Source organism: Alosa alosa, chromosome 9 (assembly GCF_017589495.1).
Source record: "Alosa alosa isolate M-15738 ecotype Scorff River chromosome 9, AALO_Geno_1.1, whole genome shotgun sequence".
NCBI lineage: Eukaryota > Metazoa > Chordata > Actinopteri > Clupeiformes > Clupeidae > Alosa > Alosa alosa.
In genome coordinates, this window is record NC_063197.1 from 11554291 (window position 1) to 11569976 (window position 15686).

Genomic DNA, 15686 nt, shown 5'->3' on the forward strand with positions numbered 1-15686 from the left:
TCACTAATTCACGGATTGGGTTAAATGCAGAGACCAAATTTCCCTCAGGATCAAAAGAGTATATATACTTATACCATACTATATACACACACACACACCATAGATTCTGACTTGTACAGTTCCCTCAAACAAACAGAAACATGTAAACACACCCACGTCACACACCACACACACACTTCAACTTAGAGAATGTGTAAGTGGAGGACAGACCTGTGTACCATGTGTCTCTCCTACACACTCCTACGCATAATCTCCTCACTTTTACACAAACACCCGACTAGTCAACCATCTCCCCAGTTAAACTTGTGTAAATACAAGTGTACTACTAGAAGATGCATGAGCCTCTCTCTACTGATATGAATATGCACGTATAAAATGGTCCAAAATAATCAAAAATCCTACTAGACTCCCTCTCCGCATATAAGAAATTGACTTCACAGTCAGTTATTACTGTATTTATGTAACGTATCGTTGTGTTTAAAGCTTGCATTGTGTAGTTTAGTTCTGTCTGTGATTCACCATATGATTAGTTAATCTATGAAATGTTTATTAAAGTCAGTAGCTTATTGATTTGGTCTTGTGCTTTCAGGAGCTGGAACAAGCTGTATGTAGTCTGTTGTGATGATATTTTGCACTAACATACTCTTTGGTGCTGTACTGTCTCGTTCATGGGAAAACAGGTTTGAGGGAAGTTCCTGAAGTAATATGTTCATGCTCAGACACATACATGTGAATGCATGTGTTTCATGTGCAAGCATCTCAGACCTTTGTAATAGCAATTTCACCTCTGTGTTTTGAAGAAAAGAAGTCTGTCAGTGTGTCCTCCTCCAAGCACCAAAAAGCACACCCAAACCCATGATTGAAATCAGTCAGCATTCTGCTTTTAATTCCAATACAAACACTTGAACAATTAAAACCTTGGGAAAGCTGGTTTTTGGACGCTCTAGGCACGGCGAGGGCAACCCCTGAGAGGTCACAGTCTCTAAAATCTGGGCTTGATATGAAGCTTTTCCCCTTTTGCTGAGAGGGTGAGAGAGAGAGAGAGAGAGAGAGAAAAGAGAGAGAGAGAAAGGGAGACAAATACTTTAGTTAGTGTGACAGCCAAGGCTACTTATTCACGTAAATATCTTTCCGTAGTTCAGATGCATGAGGGGGTCTGTTCAGTAGCCATGGCAAGTCACATGACCAGGGTTCTCACTCCAAGTCAAACGTACAATTCCAGAACTTTTCCCTGACAAAAAATGTGAATTTCCATGATCTACTATACAATGAATAGTATAATATACCGACCAATGATTTGAAAGCAGCCGTGTAGTGTTCAAGAATCTTTTACTTTTTTTTTGGAGCGAGAGAAGAATAAATGGGCATTGAATAAATACAAAGTTGGGCTACTCAAGCAAGCAGTAATGCGAATAACCAGATATACACCAATTCTACATGGAAATATATTTGTATTAATATAAGTACATTTTAAACTGTTACAACTAAATTCCCTGATATTCTTGACTTTGCCCCAAACATAATACAATTCCGTGTTTCCGTCCGACTTTCCGTGTCTGGAATAGACTTTCCAAAATTCCATGATATTCCAGAAATTCCCTGACCCGTGGAAACCCGGCATGACTCACCGATGGGTGGGACCAGGGCGTGAGGGGGCGTGTCTGGGGGGATGCCATCCTCTGGGGAGCTGGGGAGGGCAATGAAAGACGGCAGTGACCGAGGGGTCGACGTGCACGAGAGGGACCCTTCCTCATTCTCCGGCTCAGCCGACGATGCTGAGAACGATGAGTCTGTAACTGTGCCCTGACTCTGGTCTGGCCTGTAGGGGAGAGAGAGAGAGAGAGAGAGAGAGAGAGATGGAGGGATGATGAGAATTTTCATGTGGAACCTTCAGGGCTGCTTTAGCTTTCAAAATTTTCCAGCTTTCAATTTCAAGATTTCAGAACAGCTGCGTAGCATACTAGTATCTTTGATTTTTTTTAGAGCGGGAAATTAATTTGGCATTGGAAAAACCACAAACCACAACCACTCAAGCAAGCAGTAATGGAAAAAGGTAATGAAGCTGATAAACATCAATGCTGCATGGAAATATATTTATAATAATGTATTTTGGCAGATACATTTTAAACTGCTACAACAGAATTCCCTGATATTCCTTGACTTTGTACCAAAAATGATAAAATTCCCTGAACTTCCATGTCTGGAAAAATACTATTTTCAAAGTTCCTTGTAGCACAGATATTCCTCATTCCTTACTTGTGTGTGTGTGTGTGTGTGTGTGTGTGTGTGTGTGTGCGTGAGTGAATGAGCTCACTTTTTTGAGGAGGCTTTCGCGGGTGCCTTTTTAGCAGGCGGTGGAGGAAGAGCCGGTGAGGTCTTGTTTTGGGCCTGGCTGGCAGCCGCCGTCTTCCGGAGTCGGTGCTTCAGCTTACACTTGGATCCACGTGGGCACACACCTGTCGCAGAGAAGTCCGCACACACCAGAGTGTGCTTCTTCTTACACTGAGGAGCGACCACACACACACACACACACACACACACAGGTTTACAAATACACTGGCATTAGGTCACCTCAAAAAACAGGTCACCTTGTACTAACCCACACAGGAATGCGTGCACAGATACATAAACACGCAGGCATACTGATACACACACACACACTCTCTCTCTCTCTCCCTCTTCCTCTCCACATGCTCCACACTAACACACACGTATCCTCACTGACCATACTGAGGATACAAGTGGAAAACTAAACACTGCTTGTGTTGTACACAAGTGTTTCACAATGTCTGTTAAAATGAGCAGGTTTTATAACTGGGAAGTAAGAAGTAAGTCCATCCACACACACACACACACACACACACACACTAAAAGTGTGAGAAACAACCTCCCCAGGGGAAGGAAAAAAACCTTGAGCAGAGACCCTCTCAGGGGGAAGCCTTGTCTCCTCTGTCACGCCCAGTAGAATAGAATGTGAATGTGGTTAGCTGTGTGTGTGCGCGTGTGTCTGTGTGTGTGTGTGTGTGTGTTTGCGTGTGCATGCATGAGGGGGGGCTGTGTAATATGGGTGTAAATTGGCGGTTTCATTCTTCAGGAGATCCGATCCCTCCCACCTGTCAGAAAAGCTAATTATACCCACTATGTGGTGCTTGGCGTGTGTGTGGCTATGTGTGTGTGTGTGTGTGTGTGCGTGTGAGAGAGAATGTGTATGTGAGAATGTGTATGTGAGTGTATGAGGGGAAAATTAATATGTGTGTGTGTGTGTACGAGGGAGCATCTGTGTATGTATGTGTGTGTGCATGTGGAGCAGGTTGGTACTGAAATAGAGAGCAGGGAGTGGGACAGCTCAAGTTCCCGGGAACAGTGTGGACTCCCGGTCACCCCGCGGAGCAGTCGTCACGCAGACCATCTGAGCCCTCCGCGCCAAAAATACACACCTCACCCGTTACCCCCAACACACACACACACACACACACACACACACACACACACACACACACACACACACACACACACACACACCCCTTGACACCTAGATCAGGTTAGGACCACAACTTCGGTGCAAAAACTACCTCACGCAGAAGACCCTGTGCAAAACCCAAACTCCTCCTCACAGCAGACTAGCCCCCTCATACCACACACATGCTGCCTCATATGACACCAGACATACCCTCATCCAAACCTTATATTACAGACAACATGACACACTGAAAGCTGCAGTTGGCAAGATTTGATCATATTCACTGAAACCCACACTATCCTCGACAGAACAACATAAATCAGCCGTTCTAGAAAAAATCCCGCGACTTCTACCTCCACCTAGAGCCTGTTGCAAAAATCCACAGCTCCCAGTTCTTTGGTCCAATCAGAGCAGGGCTGTGTGAGATCTGACTGTCAATCACAGTCTGGTGCAGTCTGGTGCGACTGACGAAGCACAAACTCGATGAGAGTGTTCTAGGTGGTAGTGGGTGAGGGGCACATGAGTTGTAAACATTCAACATTTTGGCTAAGTCCCCTCAATCTGTCAGATTTGCCAACTGCAGCTTGAAGGGCCAGCAGTCTAAAAAGAACTGACCCTCTACATTACAGCATTACATCAAATACCATGTGTATGAAACAATACATACAAAAACAATATTTTTAAACAGTGTCAAATGTTGCATTCTGGCTGTTGCAAATAACCACAGAAATTGTTTTTGTTTTTTTTGGTATTATACGCTGAGCAAAGGCTCTCTGCTATGAAACAGCACTGATAACTCATTTCACTACAATCAGATAATAGTTTCAGTCCAGCCAAAAGTAGCCCTGAAGTGCACTCCCTTCAGGCCCAACACTGCAATGTGTGTGTGTGTGTGTGTGTGTGTGTGATTCCATCACACAACAAACTCAAGCAGAAGACTACAAAACCCACAATCATCTAACTGGCTCATCCTGAGAGGTCTCATTTCAACACAAATCCATACGCCATGGCATCATAACTGTAAAAAAAATTACAAATCCACAGAGACTTGAAAACTATAAACAGACACACACAGACACAGACACACACACACACACACACACACACACACACACACACACACACACACACACACACACACACACACACCCCTTGACACCTAGATCAGGTTAGGACCACAACTTCGGTGCAAAAACTACCTCACGCAGAAGACCCTGTGCAAAACCCAAACTCCTCCTCACAGCAGACTAGCCCCCTCATACCACACACATGCTGCCTCATATGACACCAGACATACCCTCATCCAAACCTTATATTACAGACAACATGACACACTGAAAGCTGCAGTTGGCAAGATTTGATCATATTCACTGAAACCGACACTATCCTCGGACAGAACAACATAAATCAGCCGGTTCTAGAAAAAATCCCGCACTTCTACCTCCACCTAGAGCCTGTTGCAAAAATCCACAGCTCCCAGTTCTTTTGGTCCAATCAGAGCAGGGCTGTGTGAGATCTGACTGTCAATCACAGTCTGGTGCAGTCTGGTGCGCACTGACGAGCACAAACTCGATGAGAGTGTTCTAGGTGGTAGTGGGTGAGGGGCACATGAGTTGTAAACATTCAACATTTTGGCTAAGTCCCCTCAATCTGTCAGATTTGCCAACTGCAGCTTGAAGGGCCAGCAGTCTAAAAAGAACTGACCCTCTACATTACAGCATTACATCAAATACCATGTGTATGAAACAATACATACAAAAACAATATTTTTAAACAGTGTCAAATGTTGCATTCTGGCTGTTGCAAATAACCACAGAAATTGTTTTTGTTTTTTTTGGTATTATACGCTGAGCAAAGGCTCTCTGCTATGAAACAGCACTGATCACTCATTTCACTACAATCAGATAATAGTTTCAGTCCAGCCAAAAGTAGCCCTGAAGTGCACTCCCTTCAGGCCCAACACTGCAATGTGTGTGTGTGTGTGTGTGTGTGTGTGTGATTCCATCACACAACAAACTCAAGCAGAAGACTACAAAACCCACAATCATCTAACTGGCTCATCCTGAGAGGTCTCATTTCAACACAAATCCATACGCCATGGCATCATAACTGTAAAAAAAATTACAAATCCACAGAGACTTGAAAACTATAAACAGACACACACAGACACAGACACACACACACAAATAGCCCCACACATAAACACTGCTGTCTTGTGGAGCAAGTTTACGGTGCCCTGTGAATCCCATTCTGCAACAGCTCCTAAATCATCCCGTGGGCACCTCTCTCTATCTCTCTCTCTCTCTCTCCCCCACACACTCACAGACAGATACACAGACAGACAGACACAGACACAGACAGACACACACACACACACACAGGTCCTCAATCATCATCAGTCTTCGGACTCTGTGCACTCGAGCACTAATTGGCCCAATTTAACAAATCCCTCTTCACTCACTTTCAGTCAGTTCTAATTGTGTGTGTGTGTCTGTGTGTGTGTGTGTGTGTGTGTGTGTGTGTGTGTGTGTGTGTGTGTGTGTGTGTATGTGTGTATCTGTTTAAATGACTAGTACTATGTGAAAAACATTTTATAGTGCTGTTTATTTTTGGATGAAGGACATATTTATTCCACAAAAAAAAAACCACTGACAAACAATGCTATGCAATTTATGAGCTATTATTATATTATTTCCCATATATTAAAGGGCATATGAAGCTGTGGGATTATTAAGTTATTGGACCTGTTTCCCCGTGGTGGATATCTCTCATGGTTGCTGTGGTGTAATGTTGTTTTGTGTGTGACTTTATGGGGTGGTGTTATCTTACTGGTATCTGGCTCCAACATCACAGACATATCAGATGAGGGTCTTGTGTCTGCTCACAGTGGACGAGTGACTCAGAGGATTATGTGCAGGAGCGAACAGGGACGGACAGCCGGGCAGACTTAGGGTCAACCACTACCACTAGCCATATACTCATTAGCGGGTCCAGATCAGTGTAACATATGTGTTTGGTCTAAAAGAGGGCTGAGGCTGGATGCTGTGGCTGATTCCCTTTTGGTTGAGTATCTACAAGCTATGTATGTATCGCACCCAAGGCAATCGGCCCATGTCATGTATAACAAGACCCACCACTGCTCATACCACTACCGCATACCTGCTCAGTGATCGTGCCTCACTCACACACACACACACACGGACACACACACGGACACGGACATACACACACACACACACAAATAGACAAGCATGCACGCACACACACATATAAACATACACACACACACTCTCACACTCACACTGCTCGAAAACCTAGCACAAAGCCTAACACAGTGGTCAAACAGCAGCCACCTGGCAGGTGTAGCCACCAGGGAAGACTGTAAGAGAGTAGCAGGGAGAGAGAGAGAGAGAGAGAGAGAGAGAGAGAGAGAGAGAGAGAGAGAGAGAGAGAGAGAGAGAGAGAGAGAGAGAGAGAGAGAGAGAGCAGATGGAGGAGGCAGAGGAGAAAAAAAAGAATGAAAGAAAGAGAGAGAGAGGCAGACGGAACGTCTTCATATCGGAGTGAGTTAACAATTTTCCACTTGATTTAAGGAATGCTGTGAGTCTCTGGGGCCTATTCCAACAGCCCCGCGCTGCACACAAACCACATGCAGTCAGCACATTTTACATTAGACAGAGACAGGATGGCAGAGAGGGAGGGGGAGAGATGGAGAGAGAGGGAGGGAGAGAGGGAGAAAGATAAAGGAAAGTGATGGAGGGGGGAGACAGGAAAACATTGGGAGGAGGAAGTGAGTGAGTGAGTGAAAAGGAAAGAATATATATAAATAAATATATATATATATATATATATATATATATATATATATATAGAGAGAGAGAGAGAGAGAAGAGAGAGAGAGAGAGAGAGAGAGAGAGGAAGAGAGAGAGAGAGAGAGAGAAAGAAAGAGAGAGAGAGAGAGAGAGAGAGAGGAAGAGCATAAGGCTAGATGGTAAGGATGGTGGATAACCACACAAGCAAAGTAGCAGGAAATAATGGTCAAGGCAGACACATATAGAAGGGGAGACTGACTGAGTGTGTGTGTGTATGCGAATGAATGAATGAGAGAGAGAGAGAGAGAGAGAGAGAGAGAGAGAGAGAGAGAGTGCGAGTGACTGCGTTTAACCCTCGGCGCGCTGGACTGTGTGTGAGCAGCGTCTCTCGGCTGCTGTAGCACCGTCATCAGCACTTTTTCCCCTCCATAATTACCGCGTGCTATCCATCATGTCACACACAGGGCTTTTGGGACACTGAAATTACAGACCTAAGCACTTTGGCTAATAGAATAAATATTAATATCTCTGCTTTTAGATATTCTCATTCTCAACCCCAAACATTTAAATGCAACACAAATGCATTTTGCCACAGGAAAAAAAAAATAGTGAGAGTGTGTGTGTGTGTGTGTGTGTGTGTGTGTGTGTGTGTGTGTGTGGGGTATTAGTGTGTGTGTGTGTTTATTTGTTTGTGTGTGTATTTGTGTGAGAAAAATGCAGGAAAAAATGGAAAACACAGATACTGTGATGGCAAAAGTATTTGTGCAGAGAGGGGAAATTAGACAACCTGAGGGGGCAGTTAATAAAGTAAGGTCAGGCCTTAAGCGGGGGCAGATAACTCATGGGCTGGTGGCAGTTTCAGTCAGAGAAGCCCAAGCCCAGGGGACAGCAGCAGTGTTGAGGAGGCTGGGGCAGTAAGGGAACCACTGAGACGGGGGTGGGGGCTAGCAAGCTATGGCACGATGGAGTCTACGGGGTCCTCCACCCTAAGGATTAAGATTGTCCTCTGCAGGGGGTCTATTTCTATGTCTCTCTGGGAAGAGACCAACATTCAGTGGCATTCCCCTTGATTTCTTAATTGCGTTATGTACTAATGTGTTTTGTTTCTTCTTCTTCTTCTTCTACTACTACTACTACTAATGTGGTGACCCTTACTGATGTTTTGACACAGAGTCACCAGCATGACAACACACAGTAAGGAGAGTGTAAAAGTGCTTTTCTGAGCATGTTTGAGTTGTCGTTCTAAGTCTACACTCCTTACCTTCTAGTGTGAGCGCATGTGAGTGTTGTAGTTGCTATATTTGTTTTCGCATGTGCACTCTGTGTGTGTGTGTGTGTGTGTGTGTGTGTGTGTGTGTGTGTGTGTGTGTGTGTGTGTGTGTGTGTGTGTGTGTTGCTTACCTTCTCTCCTTGAGGGCAGTAGCCTCTTATGAAGTCCTGACATACGGCAGCTTTGCGTGACACGTAGACATGACTATAAGGGCAGCTGCTGTTATTGCAAATCCCTCGCAGATAGTACGAACACACCGGCATCTACACACAGATGGACAAAAGATAGCCAGTGAGTCAGTCAAGGACCAGAACAATCTGAAGTGAAAATAAGCGAGTAATCATCGTCATCATAATAAGAGACTTAATGGAGAGTAAACAAATGATCGTAAGAGCCTGAATTAGGCCTGGTGAATAATAGAATGATCATAATAAGCTAAAAAAAGAGAAAGTTAGATATGAATAATTTTAGCAATCTCAGTTTTAAGTTGGCATACTATAAAAGGAAGCACAGTGATTGGTTCTGATACAGTAAATATGTCTGGAGAAGTTAATTTGCTTCTAATGACCTGAAGCAGGGGAAAACCGGCCATCAGACAGCCTTGTTTTTCTTAACACCAAAGCGCTGCCAAAACTCCACTCTGGTTCCCACAGAAAATCAATACACGAGAAAGCCTCCCTTCATTCGGTTCATGACATTTAAAGGAAACACTATCTAAATTTGCTTATTATACCATGACTGATTCTTTGGAACAGACCACAAATCATAATCAACAATACAGTATTCCAGCATTAAGCAATATAAATGATGACGTCCTGTGCTCCAGTCATATTATGTAATTGCAAAAGGCAATAGCCTTTATGTACTTGAAATTCAGGGCAATTACATTTGACCTGTCAATTTATTTTTTTATCTAACTTATAAGGTTTGCTGATTATTGCAAGCTGGTAAAATCAACATCTGCTTCTAATTCCACAGTTGGCGTCCTGAGGTAAATATCGTGACTAAGCAGACAGGTGTCAGTGACCTAGCATGCTAACCTTTGTCAAGTTTTTGTCAACAAGCCGTCTCAAGTCCTACAGCTAAGTAAGGCTGGGTCCAGAGACAGGCAGAGGACACTCATCATGTCATTTGTACTGGGATTTTGACATGGGACAAACTTGTTTTATGTTTATCATTATGTTTTTGGTATTTGGTGACTCACAGTATATTAAAGGAACCGTATGTACGCAGTGTATTTCAATTAATCATAAAATGGCCCTGATATGTCACTAGACATTAAGAAATCATGTTCATTTTAAATACTTATATCACTGACAACAGTAGTCTGGCCAGGATATTGTCATTGAAAAAGTGAAGTTGCAGCCCTCAACTGATGTTGATGTTGTCATGTTGTGTTTTGGCCTGATGAGTCACCCTCCACCTATCTACTAATCACAAAGTCAGTAGTGTTTTGGCATCCGGGTTGCCAGCTCTGCCAGTCAGAGGGGAGGGGAAGGGGATACACCACTCTACAGTAATTTGAAAGTGATTGTAGTACCAGTTTTGGCCACAATCTTACATACAGTTCCTTTAACAAAACATTTGTTTAGAAAAGTATCTGGAGTGTTTCCTTGAATCCAGACCTGTGGAACTTGGGGTGCCACTTGACTGGATTCAGTCAAGAAAGGTATTCAAGTGCTCAAGTGCAAAGAAACTGAGAACATTGCAAGAAACACATCAGAAGTATGATAGATCTGGAGACATGGAGGCATCATTCAGAATTTATATCAAACATACATGCAGTAAGCTGAAGTCATTTCTTTTGATCTGTGATAGAATTTGTAATTTGTAATTAGCACAGTAACTCAGTGGCCTTGCATTCAAGTCCACGGGTAAGTGTACAAATATCAATGATGCAACTGATAATACAGACATGATTAATATACTTTTAATCACATATAAAGCGCTTAAACTATGCAGCCAATGAAGGACAAGAATTTTGTTAATAGTCCCACGTCTGCTTGGTTGAGGCTCGCTTCAGCATAAGTGTGGTGTGTATGAGGGTGAGTGTGTTGGTGGCTGTGTATGTACTGTATGTGTCTGGATTTGTGTTTGTGCGATCCTGATATAACCCTGGCAAGGGCTGGTGGGGGTGGAGGGTTGGGGAGTTGGGTGAAGGAGTTGAGGGTGGTGAGTTGAGCCTCCTTAAGGGCTAGATGTCGGGCTGGGAGGGGTAGTTGTGTGGGGGAGGTGTGGGTCAGATCATTTCTGCCTAATTAACTGCTACAGAAATATTTACCCAGGCAGGGTAGCGGTACAGCACTTCTGATGGGTTTATGGGCAGGGGGTGGGCCCTCGCCCAGGGCACGGAGGCAGGGGGGCAGGGATGTGTGTGTGGTGGACGGGTGAAAGGAATGAGGAGAGGGGTGCAGTTTGGGGGTGGGGTGGGGAGGTTGTGGGGGTCCGGTTTCTGAGTTATTTGGGGGGCCTGGCCGAAGTGGGATCGGGTTCGGGAGCACGGCTAAAGTGAGATGGGCAGGATGGGCACTGGAAGGGGGCCCGTTGCAAGGGTCTGGACGGGGGTTGGCGGTGGCGGGGGGCAGGTGGAGGCTCCACCAAGAGCTGGAGTGGCCCGTTTAGGACACACCGACAGCTGTCTCCTCAACGCCTACAGGCAAAGACGGTGATGGGTGACACACAGGTGTGGATGAGGCTATGGGCCCGTGTGTGTGTGTGGAGATTTGCATGAAGTATTTTCAAACCCCAACAACTGCAACATAGTTTCACACAAACAGAAGCTGACCCAGAGGTCAATAGTTCAACACTCTCCCTCTCTTCAGAGGCTCCTAGCATGGCTGTCTGACAGCCAGACCTGAGACATAACTAGGGCTGTCACTTTTGTGAAAAAATCCCGTTCGATTTTTGAGACATGAGTGTTTATTGAATCGATTGTAAAATCGATTTTCACATGTCTAAAGACGTTTCCATTGTCAACGCCAAATATAGGCCAATCCACGGACAACTAACAGGCATTAGGACGAACGTAAAGATGGCGCTTGAAGACGCACAAGCCAGCAATATTTCTGATGATTTATTAGCGTGAAGTTTTGTGCACAATGACAAACAGGAGTGCAACATTCTCGAAAAACAATAAGCAGAGTGGACTGCCATAACATCAGTGAAAAACATTACTGCAGGCTTCAACGTGGCTGTGTTTACGATTACAAATGTCAAACAAATTTCGCCTACGTAGGAACTCACGACTGCACAGTTTGCATACCGCTTTGCCCTTCTCACAAACTGTGCAAACTGTGCAAACTGTGCAAACTGTGCAAACTGTGCAAACTGTGCAGTCGTGAGTTCCTCGCAGGCGAAATTTATTATTATCCTGTAGTCCTTGTTTAAAATGAAGTGTACATATTTGGTCAAAATCGATTCCCTATTTTAGTTTTCGAAACTTGTGTTGGTTGGTCCAATCGTTTGTGCAATCGATTTTCAAACGTAAAGTGACAGCCCTACACATAACAGCATGTTTGTAAATAATTTTTTTCCCCCCCACAAAGCTTAATGGCCATTTCATTTTTTACACATTCTGAACCCTAATGTCCCATACACACGCTGCTGCACTGCAATGACACAGCTCTTTCAATCGACACACAGTTGTCAGTGACACACACACACATGCTGTGTGTGGGATGGACCCTTGGTCAGTTGAGCCGGTTAAGTTACCTTTTCTCTGGACACTCTGTGTGAGAAGGGGCAGGTGCCGTCCGTCTGCTTACACGTTCCTCGTAGGAACCTGGCACAAACCACAAACCCACTCCGACTCATAAATCAAGAATAATCCCTGTCGGTCCCCCAGAAACATCTCAGGTCAGTGGGACGATGAGGCCGGGCCAATGGCACAATAACTCAATCAATAAAATGTATTGTTTATCATGCAGTATCACCATGCAACATGGCCTCAATACACTTCACAACTTTAAAAGAAAATGAGACAAAACATACAACCATGTAACATGTTATATCAGTGATTTAGATGTCATCACAGCAGTGAGATAAAGCAGAGAACACGATACTCTTAACATGTTGGTGACACGAGCCATAGAGTGCACAAGTCTATATAATACATGACATTATATATCTCTATAGTTTACTAAATGTATAAAATACAACATTCCTATTTCTGGAGCATATGGGGATGCGTGTGTTTGAAAGATTTAGTGGTATGTAAGATGTATGTAACACGCATGTGTGAATGCTTGAGCGAAAGTGTGGTAGACAGACCAACGGCTGCCGTGCATCAGCCAGGTGGGTGCTACACATTAGTGGTGGTTAGTGAGGTTCCCCCTACACTGTGAAGCGCTTTGAGTGTTGTGAAAAGCACTATATAAATGTAATGTGTTGTTGTTGTTGTTGTTATTTGCATCTCAGTGTGCGCTAACGGAGTGACTGATGTACCTGGTGCAGACGGCCACCTTCTCCGGGTCGTGGATGAAGGGACAGGCGGTGCCGCGGTTGCACTTGCCGAAGCGGTTGTAGTACATGCAGTACTGACGAGCCTGCTGCTTCTTCTGCTGGGCCTGACGGATGATGGCCAGACTCCTCTGGACCACACGGCTGCAAACACACACACACACACACACACAGACACACACAGTAAACACATAAGTTAACACATGAGTAAACACATAGACATACACACACAGATGGACAAAATGGCAGAGAGGCCATCAAAGGCATCATCACCAGCTGATCTAGGGAGACCAGAGTGAATAGATGCCAATGTGGACAGAGTTGGGAGAGAGATCAGACAGAAATCACACACCAGGGAGACAGACCAGTTAACACACACACTTATCAGTGGACATCAGCAAGACACACAAGAGTTGAATCAGATGACCGATCAGACAGGTGGGGCAAACGGTGGAGGAGGATCAGCTCTTGGAGATCCGTGTCCATCCTGCATAGTTTCTATCGGTCCCTACTCCAGCACTGCTGACCAAGCCCATCAGATAGATATTAATACCCGTCCGTCCTGCTAAGCAACTAGATCAGAGGTGTGCTGAAATTCACAAACACAGAGGCGAACGTTTGCAAACATTTTCGCAACGCAGGTTTCTGTTTGCCTTTGACATTTTGCGAACACTCGCAAACGGTCTGTGGAGGTAGTTCTCCGGGAACATACAGTGGAGCTGGACGTGAGCTGGATGACATGCTACTGCTACAATGGGCTGTTTACACCAAATCGGTCAAAATTCACTGTTTCAGAGAAAACTTGTTCGCCATGAACGTTCGCCACTGTTTGCCGAATTTCAACGCACCTCAGGTCTGAATGAGGGGGGGGTTGGTTGAGCAGGAGAATGTGTACTGAAAGGGTACTCGACAGACGAGAACTTCAGAGAGAGAGATTGGACGTTATCCACAGAATGAGAGAGAGCATGGAGGAGCATAGAGACGTGTGTGTGTGGGGGGGGGGATAAAGATGGGCTATCAAGCATGTGCATCATAGGTGGGATGCAGAGATTGTGTGGCAAAACGAAGGCAAAAGACGGAGTGTGTGTGAGAGAGAGGGAGAGAGAGAAATCTGCAGCTATCAGCAGAACTGAACAAGCCCTGGCAGAGATCAACTGCTCCTACCCTGCTTTGGCTCACACACTAAACACACACACACACACACACACACACACACGCAAACACACACACACACACACACACAAACACACACACACACACACACACACAGCTCACCTGGCGACGTGGCGGGTGCTGGAGGTCCTGTTGAGGTTGAATGCGGTGGGGGAGGTGGCGGTAGGCATCCAAAGGCGTCTCCCTGAGGGGGACAAAAGGGCACAAACCCTCAGAGCTGGACTGCAGCTGACCACTGACTGCAGCTACCCGCTGCTAAACAGCTAACCGCTGCTAAACAGCTAGCCAGCGCATGTCATATCCAGTGTGTCTCTACACAGACAGTGGAAACAGCACTCAACATTCAAAATGACAAAAATGTATTAATTTCACACACGCGCACACATACTCACTCACTCACTCTCTCTCACACACACACATACTCACACTTTGGTATGGACAGTAGTTATAAAGGGAAGATGAACTGGTTAAGAATGGAGAGGAAATACAGTGTTGCCGTGTGTGTGTGAGAGTGTATGTGCGCATGTGTGTGGGTTTAAGGCATCAGAACGCCAGTCATGTGTGGAGCTTTGCCCTTTAATTCCAGCAGTAGGACACGGCAAGTAGTTCAGTCCGGAACTTTAATCTCTCTTGCACTTGCACACACACACACAGGGCAACACAGACACACACTGATAGATGATAACTTTATTATTTCAGATGGCCGGCCTTAGCTCCCACCTACTGAGAGAGCAGGGTGATAATCTGGAGTTTACGCACACATGTGCACACACACGCGCACTCATACTCATTCACTTACTCTCTCTCACACACACACACACACACACACACACACACACATCGCATACGCCGCGACGCATACGCGCATCACGCACGCCCTTGCATACGCATACACACACACACACACAGGCGCTTTAGTATGGACAGTTTAAAGGACTATATACATATGCAGTAGGTCAAGACACACAGACATACAGTACATAGGGGCACGCACACACACACACACACACACACACACACACACACACACACACACACACACACACACACACACACGCGCACACACGCGCACACACACACACAGTCTAATGAAGTGTCTGTACCTGTCCTGTTTGTAGCTGTGCCAGGGGCTTGCGTGCGGGACAGCTTATTGGCCGACACCTGGTAGAGCTCTCCTCCAATCCAGCGCATGCGCCCCCCCCTCCAGTGCCGCTCTTGGGCACTCCGCAGCCGACTCTGCAGGAGCATTCTGGGTAATGTAGTAAAGAAGAGCACAGCACAATAAACCAGCTGATCCATCATTTGCATGTATGTTTCTGTTGTGATCCTGTAGTCCAGCTTCTTTCTGTGTCTCTTTCGTCCTCTCTCCCTTTGTCCGATGGACACTTCTTCTCCCATTTCTCTGTTAATCTCAGTTGTGTTTTCTACACTGTGTGTCTCCAACACTGTGCTCCTCTAAATGGACTCTCTGATAGACTGTACAGCTGTACAGGCAGGTGGAAATGGAGAGAAT

At 45.2% G+C, this 15686-nt stretch overlaps 1 protein-coding gene across 1 annotated transcript in view; it reads right to left on the reverse strand.

Annotated features, from left to right (window-relative positions):
- Positions 1–859: 859 nt before the first annotated feature.
- zc3h3 (zinc finger CCCH-type containing 3) overlaps positions 860–15686 on the reverse strand; it is a 46315-nt gene continuing 31488 nt past the window's right edge. The window contains exons 5-12 of the mRNA XM_048252078.1: positions 15277–15422; positions 14276–14357; positions 12986–13144; positions 12254–12323; positions 8674–8805; positions 2315–2502; positions 1629–1819; positions 860–1020 (exon numbers count right to left, since the gene is read on the reverse strand). Coding sequence (XP_048108035.1) covers positions 983–1020; positions 1629–1819; positions 2315–2502; positions 8674–8805; positions 12254–12323; positions 12986–13144; positions 14276–14357; positions 15277–15422 — 1006 coding nt within the window. The 3' untranslated portion in view covers positions 860–982. The remainder of the gene's footprint in view (positions 1021–1628; positions 1820–2314; positions 2503–8673; positions 8806–12253; positions 12324–12985; positions 13145–14275; positions 14358–15276; positions 15423–15686) is intronic.